At 46.3% G+C, this 14,483-nt stretch overlaps 1 protein-coding gene across 1 annotated transcript in view; it reads right to left on the bottom strand.

Moving 5' to 3' along the window:
• The window catches only part of LOC124594814, a 90,906-nt gene extending 76,732 nt beyond the window's left edge, over positions 1-14,174 (bottom strand). Inside the window, exon 1 of the mRNA XM_047133259.1 lies at positions 13,938-14,174. Within this exon, the coding sequence (XP_046989215.1) occupies positions 13,938-14,174 (237 nt within the window). The remainder of the gene's footprint in view (positions 1-13,937) is intronic.
• Between the last annotated feature and the right edge of the window lie 309 nt (positions 14,175-14,483).

The raw sequence follows: 14,483 nt of genomic DNA, 5'->3' as shown, positions 1-14,483 counted from the left end.
GGGCAAAGCCACCGTAAAAAGTTCCTCCTAAATCCCTGGATCGATTCCAACCAAACTTGGTACCCGTATTACTTACTATATGAAAAGAAGTTCTTTGGGCATAAGAACCAGGATTCTCTTGTTAGAGTGCGGGTGATAACGCGGAAAGAGAAGGGGGTGGAGGAGATGGACGTACAGAGAGGGACAAGCAGGAAGTGAATACAGATACAGAGAGGAGGAGATGGATAGAGAGAGCGGAGGGGAGGACATGGACAGAGAAACACGAGGAGATCAGCAGCCTGAGGGAGGAGGAAGTGAAAAGAGGAGGAGATGGACAGAGATAGAGGATGGAAAGAGAGAGGGGGAGGAAGAAATAGTCTAAGAAGGGGTGAGGAGAAATTGGAGGAGGAGGAGGAGATGGACGTAGGGGGTCGGAGGAGATGTACAGAGGGGGAACAAGGAGATGGGCAGAGGGGGGGAGGAGTAGATGATCAGAGAGAGGAGGGCAGGAGCAAATTGATAGAGAAAGAGGGGGAAGTAGGTGGACAGAGAGAGGAGAGGAAGAGATGGACAGAGAGGGGGACGAAGAACTAATAGAAGACTGGAATAAATGCATACCCGGGCAAAGCCGGGTAATCAGCTGATTCATATATAAAAATACCACAGATGATTTTTTTCTGTGTGCTTATGTATCGTGAAGGGAATGCGAAATGTGTGATCGCATGCGTATTTCATGTGCCGAAAAGTTTCCTTTTTCCCCTCCTCACCAGGCGCACAGACAATCTCTGGTTGGTTTACGTCTGGGATCTTGTATGTTTGAAATTGACTGTTGAGGGAAGCAAAGGTTGCCCTGAGTAGTCCGTGTTGTAGCATCTATTCTGTTAGCCGTTTCGAGAGGAGCATTTCGCGATTTCTGATACTGGTAGCTTTCTGTAGAACATTCGGGCGGTTTCTTTCCTTGACGAATCAGAGCTCTTCCCGCTTTTAAGCAACCGGCATTTGGAGCCGTCGTGCCTACATTCCTGTAAAAAAAGAGAGCTGTCCGGCGCCTAAGCCCTACACTGGCCATCTTAACACGGAGAGTCGTGAACTTAACTTCTGAAATCGTAAGACATTTTGATCCTCTTGAGCACAGATTGAGATACTGTATTTCGGTGAGTGTAGTCAAGTGTTATTTGAATAGGAGAATTTCATTGCATTAAGTTTCTAGAACGTTCGTGAGTGGTATTGTCTTCTTTCAGTGGATCGATTTAGTTAATTTACGAGAGAAATGTGTGGGCAAGCACTTGACTTTTTGGCAATGGAGGTGAACTTGTGCACTCAGCAATAGTCCCTCTTTTGAGTAATTACGAGCCGTGTTTCTTGATAATCGTGTATCAGATTAATTCTGATAAAAGTTGCATCTCAATCGCATTCACTAACAGTGTCTTTAAATATCGTTTAATTCGTCCTTGTGAGCCATGTGTGAAAAATAATAGTCAATGTGCGGTTACCTATGCGAGTAAAGTAGCCTCAGAAATCAGTCGAGTTTAGACGTTACTGTTACTCGACTTGGCTTGTGTAATAGGAGGTGAGGGGTATTTCATTTTGAAGCACGACTGCGTGTGCGCCTTGGCTGCCTATGGGAGGCTTTGTTTCGGAATTGGTGAACTCCTCAGTCCACCCAAGTAGTTCCTATAGTGGAAGAATATGATGGTTCATGCCTCTTTTGAGTCGTGTGAGAATCATTTTCCAGTTTTCGGTGTATCTGGCCACCCTCCTCCTCATGTTCTCATAAGATTCATAAGCTGGTTTTTCCTTTGCATCGTTTCTATCCAGCATTATTATCATAATGACATTATGATAGTATTACGTGCTCAATGTCATCTTGTTCATACAAAATGTGTCGCTGTGTCCAATAACTGTGAATTTATAAGATCCGTTTTTCTAATCTATCTCAAGTAAGTTTCTCTCGTGATTCAGACAGTAGCTCCTCTTGAAAAGAGTAATGGAAAAGGTTGTGAAAGGCAATAATACTCGTAAAGCTTGTAAGAGAGTTATGTTTAGATAATCTAAAGAAACCCCGCTTAGTGTTATGTGGCAGCTCTTTTCCAAAAATTGACGCTCAACATATTTCATGATACTATATGCTCATCCTCTTTGCTCAAAGTAGTGGCTCTCTTAAACTGCACCATAACTGCAGAGCGTATTCAGTACTACCAGTGACTGTCCAGCTAATTGCTTTTTCTCTTCCCTGCTTTTATCACCGTGAGTGCTTGTTATTACTATGCAGAGCTGAAAGCTTTCAAGCTGGCTGGGACAAGATATTTTACTTAAAGGAGCAAACAGAAGAGCCACAAATGTGTCATAGCCAAAAGCTGAGCTTCAGTATAGGCAGCCCCGAACGGATTTCGCTTCACCCATTCCCGGTCTCCAGGAGACCCCGAAAGGCCCAGCTATCTGCCAAAAAACTGTGTTATTTGTGTCTAGAAAGAATCCTTTAAGACAGATAAGTATCTAAGCCAGGTGCATCCTTTGAGAAACGCTTCAGCGTGAGAAATGCTGTTTGCCTCAGCAGCCATCTTACAGAAGAAGGTTCAGTTTAAACTTTTGGGACAGGCTTCCTCATTGATTCGTAATGTTAGTTTCTGAAGCACCCGGGTCTTTGTCGTGCATGTCTACATGCGAACCTTCCTATTTGTCTGCTTCAGAATTGTACCATGGAGTGGGAGAGGTTTCTTGGCCTCCTCCACACGCCTTGGCACTATTGGTTAATAACAACAAGATCCGCAGGAGGAAGAGTTTGTTTAACCTTATCACAACATTATTACTGAACAGAACTCGCAATGTGTGCTAGATTTCCTCGTTATTCCTCTCCTCCATTCTCCTTTATCTAAGGTCGGTCCTCGAAAAGTCTTCACTTCTTTCGATTATTGACAGTTTTTCCTTTCCTCGTTTAGCTTAGCTCCAGCTTCCTGTAAAATGCATGATTTCTGGACGTAACACTGTGTTATAGATTCTTATCTTAGTGTTCGGTGATACTGATTTTTAGTCGACGGCATCCCTGACGGAGTACATGGTTTTCATTTCCACTGCTAGTCATTCGTCGATATCCATTCCTATACTGATGCCACAGGTAAACCAACACCCCAAATATTTGAACTATAAGTTCACTTGAACCTCAAACCATCTATCCCAAGAAATACTTACTGCTCCTCCCTTCTTCCTAACTGCATGATTCCGTTTTGGTTCATTCATATTTAGCCCAAACGTAGTGCATAGTTGACGATTTTCTGACACATTTCTCTCACCTCATGGTTTCATTCACTTAGTAGTATTATATGTCTATATATGCGAGACAATTGAAATTACCATCCATCTGTTTCCCAGTGCACTCTTGTTGCCAAAATGCCATTATTACTTTCTATAAGATGGCACTTAACAGAACACATGAGAGAGCACCCCCTTGTCTGACACCTGTCTATCGCCTCTGTTGCGAGCCCTCGGAAATGCACTGCTGCACTTGATGCATCTCTACAAGTTTGCACCACACTCACTTGCTTCTCTGGGATTCTGAAGTCACGCAACGCGTTGTATAGTCCTTTCCTGTGGATGCCGTCGCGTGCGCGTTGAAAACCGTCAAACAGTTGTCTCATAGTGAAAAATGTGATCTATTGTCGGTCGGTTTGGTCGAAAGTCAGCTTAGAATTCTTGTATGTCGTTCTCTATGAAAAGCTGAAATTGTCTGAGGATAATGATAGACAGTATCTTGTACGTATTCTCTTCTTTTTTTCGATTATTTGCTTTGATGATAAAATGTGCATGATCAGTTGGCGGCCACGACGGTGGCCAGGGCAAATGCCAGTATGGTTCCTCGCATAAGGCTACGTCCCACTACCTGTTTGATCATTGTCAATAAACCTACAAGTGTGCAAATTCCTATTTACGTGAATAATGTTTTTATTTATTTGTTCAGGAACTGTAATACTATGACTCTCCAGCATCATTGTGAAAGTGATCCACAGATGAATAAATGAATAAAATTACTACTGCTGCTGCTACTGTTACCACTACTTCTACTACTACTAATGCCACCACCACATTTCTCGTACTGCATTTGGACGACCAACGCTCCCCTCTCCTTCCCCTGTGCAGCTCACATACTACGCAACAGAGGCCACGGACTCCGTTGCCCATGGAGCACCATGTGGAAATGGAGCCTCATGGAGATATTTTGTGTTCTTTCTTTGGCAGTTGTATTATATTTAGGAAACTGTTATAGGTAAATGGATACATGCAATTATAAAAGAAAAAATTTTGATTTAGGGAGAGCGATAAAGAAAGATGTGATAGACTGAGTAGTGGGAAATCCCATCACCTGTGCAATAAGGGAAGGAGGTCTCGGAACGTGGCCTTGGGCCCGACGTCCCTATGCAGTGTCTCCCAAGGTTACTTATAAGTTGTACTGATATGCTAGTCTACTTAATTATAGGTTAATGATTTACATGTTTACTCTGGCGCCTGGTATAATAACCTGCCAACTAGGTTACAATTTGTACATATAGTGTTTGTATACCAAGTGACAAAGGATTACTAATGATACGTGTTGTGTATGCTATGTATTGTGTCTCTTCCTGTGTTCTATCGTGTCCTTACTCTTATTCTACCTTACGTCGTAAGTTAAAAATCTGTATTACTATCGTAACAAGTTTATCGTGGCGCCTGATACAATAATTGACCACGATTATAACCTACGTCTCTCTGGTTCGGCATATGTTTCATGCTCCTATATTTGGGTGTCTGCATGCTATTCTTCGTGTTTTCAATCCTCTGCGTCGGTGTTGGAGGAGTCCTTAGGACTGAATTCCTCATCTCAACTAACACAGCCGTCCCTTTGACGTCTGATACGATGCCTGTGTGATGTCATTTGTTTATACACTGAAGAGCCAAAGAAACTGGCATGCCTGCCTAATATCGTGTAGGGCCACCCGAGCACGCAGAAGTGCCGCAACACGACGTGGCATTGACTCGATTAATGACTGAAATAGTGTTCGAGGGAAATGACACCAAGAATCCTGCACGGCTATCCATAAATCCGTAAGCGTATGAGGGGGTGGAGATCTCTTGTGAATAGCACTTTGCAAGGCATCCCAGATAGCTCAATAATGTTTATGTTTGGGGAGTTTGGTGGCCATCGGAAGTGTTTAAACTTAGAAGAGTGGTACTGGAGCCACACTGTAGTAATTCTAGGCGTGTGGGGTGTCGCATTGTCCTGCTGGAATTGCCCAAGTCCGGTGGAATGCACAATGGACACGAACAGGTGCAGGTTATCAAACAGGATGCTTACGTGCGTGTCACCTGTCAGAGTCGTATCTAGACGTATTAGGAGTTCGATATCATTCCAGCTGCACACGATTCATACCATTACAGAGCCTCCACCAGCTTGAACAGTCCCCTGTTGACATGCAGGGCCCATGGATTCATGAGGTTGTCTCTATACCCGTACACGTCAATCCGCCGATACAATTTGAATCAGACTCGTACGACCAACAACATGTTTCCAGTCATCAACAGTCCAATGTCGGTGTTCACGGGCCCAGGTGAGGCGTAAAGCTTTGTGTCGTGCAGTCATCAAGGGTACACGAATGGGCTTTCGGACCAACATTGAAATCTGCAGCAATTTGCGGAAGGGTTGCACTTCTGTCACGTTGAGCGATTCTCTTCTGTCGTTGTTGGTCCCGTTCTTGCAGGATCTTTTTCCGGCTGCAGCGATGACGGAGTTTGATGTTTTACCGGATCCTAATATTCACAATACACTCGTGAAAAGATCGTACGGGAAAATCCCCACTTCATCGCTACTTCGGAGATGCCGTGTCCCATCGCTCGTGCGCCGATTATAACACCACGTTCAAACTCATTTAAATCTTGCTAACTTGCCATTGTAGTAGCAGTAGCCGATCTAACATCTGCGTCAGACATTTGTCTTATATATGCGTTACCGACCGCAGCGCCGTATTCTGCCTGTATTTGAATACGCATGCCTTTACTAGTTACTTTGGCGCTTCAGTGTAGATGGTGTGTTCTGTCTTGGTGGTATGGTCTGTTACCTTATTTAGTTGTCGCCATACGTGTGAGTTCCTGAGTGTGTGTTGCACTGTTTCTGTTGTGATTGTTGATATGTTTCACCCTGTGCGGCACTCACAGTACAGCACGAAGTGCATCGGCCGTTATTATTATCGTATGCATCAATTACAGTAATACACATTTAGCAAAACAAAGAAATATATATATATATATATATATATATATATATATATATATATATATATCATCAAATACTGACGAATCGATTCCACAGACCGAACGTGAGGAGAGGGGCTAGTGTAATTGGTTAATGCAAACCATAAAAAAATGCACGGAAGTGTGTTTTTTAACACAAACCTACGTTTTTTTAAATGGAACCCCGTTAGTTTTGTTAGCACATCTGAACATATAAACAAATACGTAATCAGTGCCGTTTGTTGCATTATAAAATGTTAGTTACATCCGGAGATATTGTAACCTAAAGTTGACGCTTGAGTACCACTCCTCTGCTGTTCGATCGTGTGTATCGGAGAGCACCGAATTACGTAGGGATACAAAGGGAACGGTGATGGACCTTACGTCCACATGCTAACACCTTGTTATTGGAATCGATTCGTCAGTATTTTCACTGACGCACATGTACATTACCATGAGGGGTGAGATACACGTACACTCGTGGTTTCCGTTTTCAATTACGGAGTGGAATAGAGTGTGTCCCGACATGTCAGGCCAATAGATGTTCAATGTGGTGGCCATCATTTGCTGCACACAATTGCAATCTCTGGCGTAATGAATGTCGTACACGCCGCAGTACATCTGGTGTAATGTCGCCGCAGGCTGCCACAATACGTTGTCTCATATCCTCTGGGGTTGTAGGCACATCACGGTACACATTCTCCTTTAACGTACCCCACAGAAAGAAGTCCAGAGGTGTAAGATCAGGAGAACAGGCAGGCCAATTTATGCGTCCTCCACGTCTTATAAACGCCCGTCGAACGTGTACCTCACCCCTCATGGTAATGTACATGTGCGTCAGTGAAAAAGACCAATAAAAAGGTGTTAGCATGTGGACGTAATATGCCGTTCCAGTCTCTTCTGTACCTAAGGTCCATCACCGTTCCCTTTGTATCCCTACGTAATCCGGTGCTATCCGATACACACGATCGAACAGCGGAGGAGTGGTACTCAAGCGTCAACTTTAGGTTACAATATCTCCGGATGTAATTAACATTTTACAATGCAACAAACGGCACGTTTTTGTTTATATGTTCAGATGTGCTAACAAAACTAACGGGGTTCCATTTAAAAAAACGTAGGTTTGTGTTAAAAGACATACTTCCGTGCATTTTTTTATGGTTTGTATTAACCAATTACACTAGCCCCTCTCCTCGCGCTCGGTCTATGGAATCGATTCGTCAGTATTTGATGTGGTTTACGAAATATATCCAGCGGTAATGTTAGGTGACTCACCCTGTATATAAATGAACATGAGAAATTATATACAGTACACAAATTTTAAAACGGGTGAGACTACGCTCGGATACTGATGGACTCGATCCAGCGGAGTGCCTCGTGGGATGCTTGATGGAGCTTCTCAATGCCACCAGGGAAGCGTCTGAGTGGACATTCATTTACAGTGTGGCTCATTGTTTGGGTGTCACCTCAGTCACACACATTGTCACTTGAAAAGCGCCACTTGTGCATGTTGTATTTGCACCTACCCTCTTCAGTCCGATATCTGTTTAACTGCACCCACACCTCCCTTGGTTCGTGGAAGCCTGGAAATGGAACTGTTGGATTGTCTACAAGTTCGTGGTTTCGGATTCTTGTAGCTTGCCACTCATGTTTCCACTCTGCGTCCTGGTCGAATACTGTGGATAGCATTTGGATTCCCATTTCATATGCTGGTCTTCCAGATTTGAGGCGTTCCCTGGGCAGTGATTGCAAATCGTCATGAAGAAGGATCGAGTTGTTTTCAGAAACTTTCTGACAGAGGTTGTAAAGAGCAGCCTTTCGACGGAGGTCTGGTGGACAGATGTTTGAAAGCACTGGTAGCCAGCAAGTAGGTGTAGACCGGACTGTACCACTAATTACTCTCATGACTGAGTTCCCTTGGACGTCTACTTTCACTACGTGGGCGCTTCGGAGCCAAACTGGTGCACAGTATTCTGCTGCAGAGTATACCAGTGCAAGGGATGCTCTTCGGAGGACTGATGTGGTTGCTCCCCGTTACTGCCTACCAGCTTTCTCACAAGGTTTACTCTTGTTTGTCTCTTCTTGGCCAAGTTGGAAAGGTGTTTTTTGTGTGTTAAAGTTCTGTCCAGAGTGACTCCCAGGCATTTTGGGCTTTCGTTGAATCTGACTGTGCCAAGAGGGCCGAACTGTGGACTGATGAAAGGCGATTAGAAAGGTGGAACAGGCTTACCTCGGTTTTAGAAACATTTGGTCTCAGTCTGGATTGTGCCGTTGCCGTCCGCAAATAGTGAGAAGCGCTGTGAGTGTGCTGGGTATAGGCCGTGGTCAGTCAGGAAATGAACCATGCCACGGCCGGGATTAGCATTATTCATCCGTGACCGTTCCCTGATACTCGAGAAAAAGTTGTACACACTATGGCCTTTGTCCTTATCGTTTCACTCCCGTTGCCAGACATTCAGTCTGCAAAAGTTAGCTGACGTTTGTGTCCTATGTCTTCCCCTGTTATTTCCCTGACCTTACCGTGTCTTTCCCTCCTAATCCAGTAGCATGCGACCCGATATCTGATCGTTACATCGCTTGGGAAGGGACCGAACAGCACACACAGCGCCTCTGTTGAGACAGTGCGGAATGCCACCTACTTTCTCAGGAGTACACTCCTTTGTCCACACGTTACTGCTGTCCTGGGGGTCACTAGAGCAAGCCCATGTGGTCATATACTTGCTGAGAAGCTCACCACTATTCCTACTACTACTACTACTACTAATACTACTGCATGTGAAGGGATTTCGACACGTAATGCAACACATTTCTTTCCTGGACTATTTATGTTGAAAACAGGCGGAATTTGCTGTGGGACACCGTGGAATATTCTCGCTTCAGGCCTTATACATTCCGGTGCTATACATAACATTCAAAATGGTGTCTGTACCGGACGTGCATTCCAAGCAGAGAGCTGTCATTGAGTTTCTTTTGGCCGAACCCCACAGCATTGCAGATATTCATAGGAGCTTGCAGAACGTCTATGGAGACCTGGCAGTGAAAAAGAGCACGGTGATCACAAGGCGAGCCGTATGTCGTCATCGCAAGGTCGTGCAAATCCGTCCCATCTCCCGCATACCGGCTGGCCGCACTTAACTGTAATTCCTGCAGCGTTGGGATGTGCGGGCACTCTCATTCGAGGTGATCGATGGATCACAATGAAACACCTCGCTACTCAGCTGAGTATCTCTGATGGTAGTGCACCGAGCGAGGTGGCGCAGTGGTTAGCACACTGGACTCGCATTCGGGCGGACGACGGTTCAATCCCGTCTCCGGCCATCCTGATTTAGGTTTTCCGTGATTTCCCTAAATCGCTTCAAGCAAATGCCGGGATGGTTCCTTTGAAAGGGCACGGCCGATTTCCTTCCCCATCCTTCCCCCATCCGAGCTTGCGCTCCGTCTCTAATGACCTCGTTGTCGACGGGACGTTAAACACTAATCTCCTCCTCCTCTGATGGTAGTGCTGACACGCTCGTCCACCAGTTGGGACACTCAAAGGTGCGTGCTCACTGGGTAGCCGGCCAGAGTGGCCGAGCGGCTCTAGGCGCTACAGTCTAGAACCGCGCGATCGCTACGGTCACAGGTTCGAATCCTGCCTCGGGCATGGATGTGTGTGATGTCCTTAGGTTAGTTAGGTTTAAGTAGTTCTAAGTTCTAGGGGACTGATGACCTCAGAAGTTAGGTCCCATAGTGCTCAAAGCCATTTGAACCATTTTTGAACTCACTGGGTACCTCGCCGTCTAATACAGGACTGGGCAAATAAAAGTGCCCTGTGCGAGTGGGTACGATTGGAAGTGAATGTACGCATATAACAACACCTTGTGACGCACATATCACGTGTAAGCCCGCCAAGTGATCCACACCTGTTCAGAGCATAGTGCGGGAGTGTCAATGCGAGTGGAGCAGTGCAAAGGGGACGATGGTGCTCACAGCGGAGCAGTGGATCTTCGTTGAAGAAACTTACGTGACAACAAAGTGGTGGAAACAGTGTGGTTAGTTGTTTGCTGAGAATTTTAGTGGTATCTATGTTCCAGCAAAGAGTGCCACTCGGCGCATAGTACGAAAATGGTGTAGAAAGGACCTGTTTTGAACAAGTCAAAAAAAATTGCGAAACGTGCACGCGCACAATAGAATGTGGCTGCAGTTCACCAGAAAATGCCTCAGAGTCTTGCCAGATCAACCCGACGCCTGTCGCGAGAGACCGGTGGACGAACACTTCATCTGGACCTGCACATGCATCCCTACCGAGTGTCTCTTGTTCATCCATTAAAACCAGTAGATGCTCCTCAGTGTCTTCAGTTTCCTGAGTGGCTGTTCACTGAGGCAACAATGAATGGCTTGGATTGGATCTGTTCGTTATATCTGGTATAACCTGAGTGGTCATGTCAACTGACAGAGTTACAGGTTCTGAGCACCGGAGAGTGCATATAACTTCCACGAAACACCATTGCATGATCAGAGGGTTGGGATATGGTGTACAGTGTCTGCACGCCATATTATTGGTCCATCTTCTTTCATCAGACGCTGACTTCTATGCGTTACATTGCCAACATTTTACAAGTCATTTTTGCCAGCGTTAACCGTGGAGGAAAAGACCTACAGTTACTTCCAACAGGCTGGAGCAATTACCCATACAGCCCGCCGAACTTTGGAGTGCATTTACACATTCTTCACGTACGGCAGAGTTGTTAGCAGAGATCTGTCTGGCCGAGGCCCAGCTGGCCAGCCAGGTCACCTGATCTGTCAGCGTGCTATTACCTTGTGTGAGGAGCCCTCTAGCCTAAGAATCTCATAGTCTTCAAGAACTGCAACAGAACATTTTGGTTGAGACTACAACAATTCCAGCAGTCCTGCTTCGATCCGCCTTCAGTAACTTGCTGATCAGGGCCCAAATGCACCGAGAGATGAATAGTGGTCATTTCCATCATCTGCTATTGTCGGATTAGTACTGTATTTCCTTTCCTCTGCTGTGTTTCTTGGTACAATGGAAGTCTGTTCTTCAGGCCACTTTTATTTGTCCCACCCTGTTGTAGGCCACAAGGAGCAACGAAGGGCCATCTGTGTGGAATTGCTTGTGACTTAAGAGGCTGATAGTGACAGCTTTTTGTCGAACATCGTCACAGGCGAGAAAAGATTGGTTCACCACTTTGAACCGGAATCAGACGGCATTCCATGGAATGGCGCGACATCACCTCTCCTACATAGCAAACGTTTAAAGCCGCATCTTCAATCGGTAAAGTCATGGCGACCGTCTTCTGGGACTCTGAAGCAGTTATTCCGTTTGCTGTCGATTCTCATGGCGCAACTACCAACTCTGTTACGTATTGCGCTGCCCACAGGAAACGGAAGAAACGACTTTAGCGTGTTGCGTGTTCGTAGCCACAAAAATATAAACGAAATGCTCATTCTCCATTACAACGCAAGGCTCCACACAAGTCCACGGAGCCGGCCGGTGTGGCCGTGCGGTTCTAGGTGCTTCAGTCTGGAGCCGCGTGACCGCTACGGTCGCAGGTTCGAATCCTGCCTCGGGCATGGGTGTTTGTGATGTCCTTAGGTTAGTTAGGTTTAAGTAGTTCTAAGTTCTAGGGGACTGATGACCACAGATGTTAAGTCCCATAGTGCTCAGAGCCATTTTTGAACAAGTCCACGGACCCGAGAAGAGTTCAGAAAACTTCCTTGGACCGTTCTGCCTCGTACACCCTACAGCCCGAATCTCGCCTCTTCCGACTTCCATCTTTTCTGCCAATGAAGGATGCACACCGTAGGAAGCAGTATGTGGATGACTGGGAGGTTACTGATGCAGCAAGACAAAAATATGGTTCAAATGGCTCTGAGCACTACGACACTTAACTTCTGAGGTCATCAGTCCCCTAGAACTTAGAACTACTTAAACCTAACTAACCTAAGGACATCACACACATCCATGCCCGAGGCAGGATTCGAACCTGTGACCGTAGCAGTCGCGTGGTTCCAGACTGTAGTGCCTAGAACCGCTTGGCCACCCCGGCTGGCGCAGCAAGACACTGACGTCGACCATTACAGTAGTACCATGCGGGAAAACAAGCCTTCAGAGTAAACCTGCGTAAAGCCTTCTCACTAAACCGAGATTATTTTCAAAAGCTGTATTTGTAGCCAAAATTGAGGGGAGTACACTACTGGCCATTAAAATTGCTACACTAAGAAGAAATGCCGATGATAAACGGGTATTCATTGCACAAATATATTATACTAGAACTGACATGTGATTACATTTTCACGCAATTTGGGTGCATAGATCCTGAGAAATCAATACCCAGAACAACCACCTCTGGCCGTAATAGCGGCCTTGAGACGCCTGGGCATTGAGTCAAACAGAGCTTGGATGGCGTGTACAGGTACAGCTGCCCATGCAGCTTCAACACGATACCACAGTTCGTCAAGAGTAGTGACTGGCGTATTGTGACGAGCCAGTTGCTCGGCCACCATTGACCAGACATTTTCAATTGGTGAGAGATCTACAGAATGTGCTGGCCCGTACAGGACCTGCAACATGCGGTGGTGCATTATCTTGCTGAAATACAGGGTTTCGCAGGGATCGGATGAAAGGTAGAGCCACGGGTCGTATCTGAAATGTAACGTCCACTGTTCAAAGTGCCGTCAATGTGAACAAGAGGTGACCGAGACGTGTAACCAATGGCAACCCATACCATCACGCCGGGTGATACGCCAGTATGGCGATGACGAATACACGCTTCCAATGTGCGTTCACCGCAATGTCGCCAAACACGGATGCGACCATCATGATGCTGTAAACAGAACCTGAATTCATCCGAAAAAATGACGTTTTGCCGTTCGTGCACCCAGGTTCGTCGTTGAGTACACCATCGCAGGCGCTCCTGTATGTGATGCAGCGTCGAGGTAACCGCAGCCATGGTCTCCGAGCTGATAGTCCGTGCTGCTGGAAACGTCGTCGAACTGTTCGTGCAGATGGTTGTTGTCTTGCAAACGTCCCCATCTGTTGACTCAAGAATGGAGACGCGGCTGCACGATCCGTTACAACCATGCGGATAAGATGCCTGTCATCTCGACTGCTAGTCATACGAGGCCGTTGGGATCCATCACGGCGTTCCGTATTACCCTCCTGAACCCACCGATTCCATGTTGTGCTAAAAGTCATTGGATCTCGACCAACGCGAGCAGCAATGTCGCGATACGATAAACCGCAATCGCGATAGGCTACAATCCGACCTTTATCGAAGTCGGAAACGTGATGGTACGCATTTCTCCTCCTTACACGAGGCATCACAACAACGTTTCACCAGGCAACGCCGGTCAACTGCTGTGTGAGAAATCGGTTGGAAACTTTTCTCATGTCAGCACGTTGTAAGTGTCGCTACCGGCGCCAATTTTGTGTGAATGCTCTGAAAATCTAATCATTTGCATAGCAGATAATATTCTTCTTGTCGGTTAAATTTCGCGTGTGTAGCACGTCATCTTCGTGGTGTAGAAATTTTAATGGCCAGTAGTGTAATATGGTGTTTTGGAATCCTGAATGAAGCCAACCTGCTTTCAGGAAAAAATGTGTTGCATTAGTTTTTGTACACCCGTCGTACAACTTGCGGACGTCGTGGAGGCAGACAGTGGACGTGATTTAGAGAGGGACAAGGCGTGGCGCGCCCTACCTGCGAGGCGGTGATGCCGGAGGTGCAGGCGGGCGTGGGCAGCGAGCGCTTGCGCATGTCGCGGAACGGCGACAGCAGGCCCGGGTTGAGCAGCGGCGAGTCGGGGTTGAAGCCGGGCGGCGGCGACGGCGGGCCGGGGCTGCCCTCGTCGTCGGTGCCGCCCGACTCCTCCACGACGATCAGCGGCTCGCCGGGGCCCTGCGCCGTGGTCGCCGGCGCGTACGACGCCCGCCGCATCCTGCAGCACGCGACACGCAGCCAAATGTTACCACCGCTCAGACAACTCGTACACATACACGGGGTGCTACGTGGCCACACGGAATGACAATACAAACACATAGGGCGATGTTTAACAAAAAAAATTGTGTTTTAGAAAACTGCTCAATATGAACTGGAAAGATGTTTATAGTGCTCATGACATGAATGAAAAATATAACACATTCATGAACAATGTCAGTACCACGTTAGAAAACTGTTTTCCTCTAAAAGTTACCAAAATTAAACAGAAGTTTATAATAAGACCATGGATTACACAAGGAATAAAGA

The sequence above is a fragment of the Schistocerca americana genome, chromosome 1, assembly GCF_021461395.2.
Source record: "Schistocerca americana isolate TAMUIC-IGC-003095 chromosome 1, iqSchAmer2.1, whole genome shotgun sequence".
NCBI lineage: Eukaryota > Metazoa > Arthropoda > Insecta > Orthoptera > Acrididae > Schistocerca > Schistocerca americana.
Note: the sequence above shows the minus strand (reverse complement) of the source record. Positions and strands in the feature narration are given on the sequence as shown.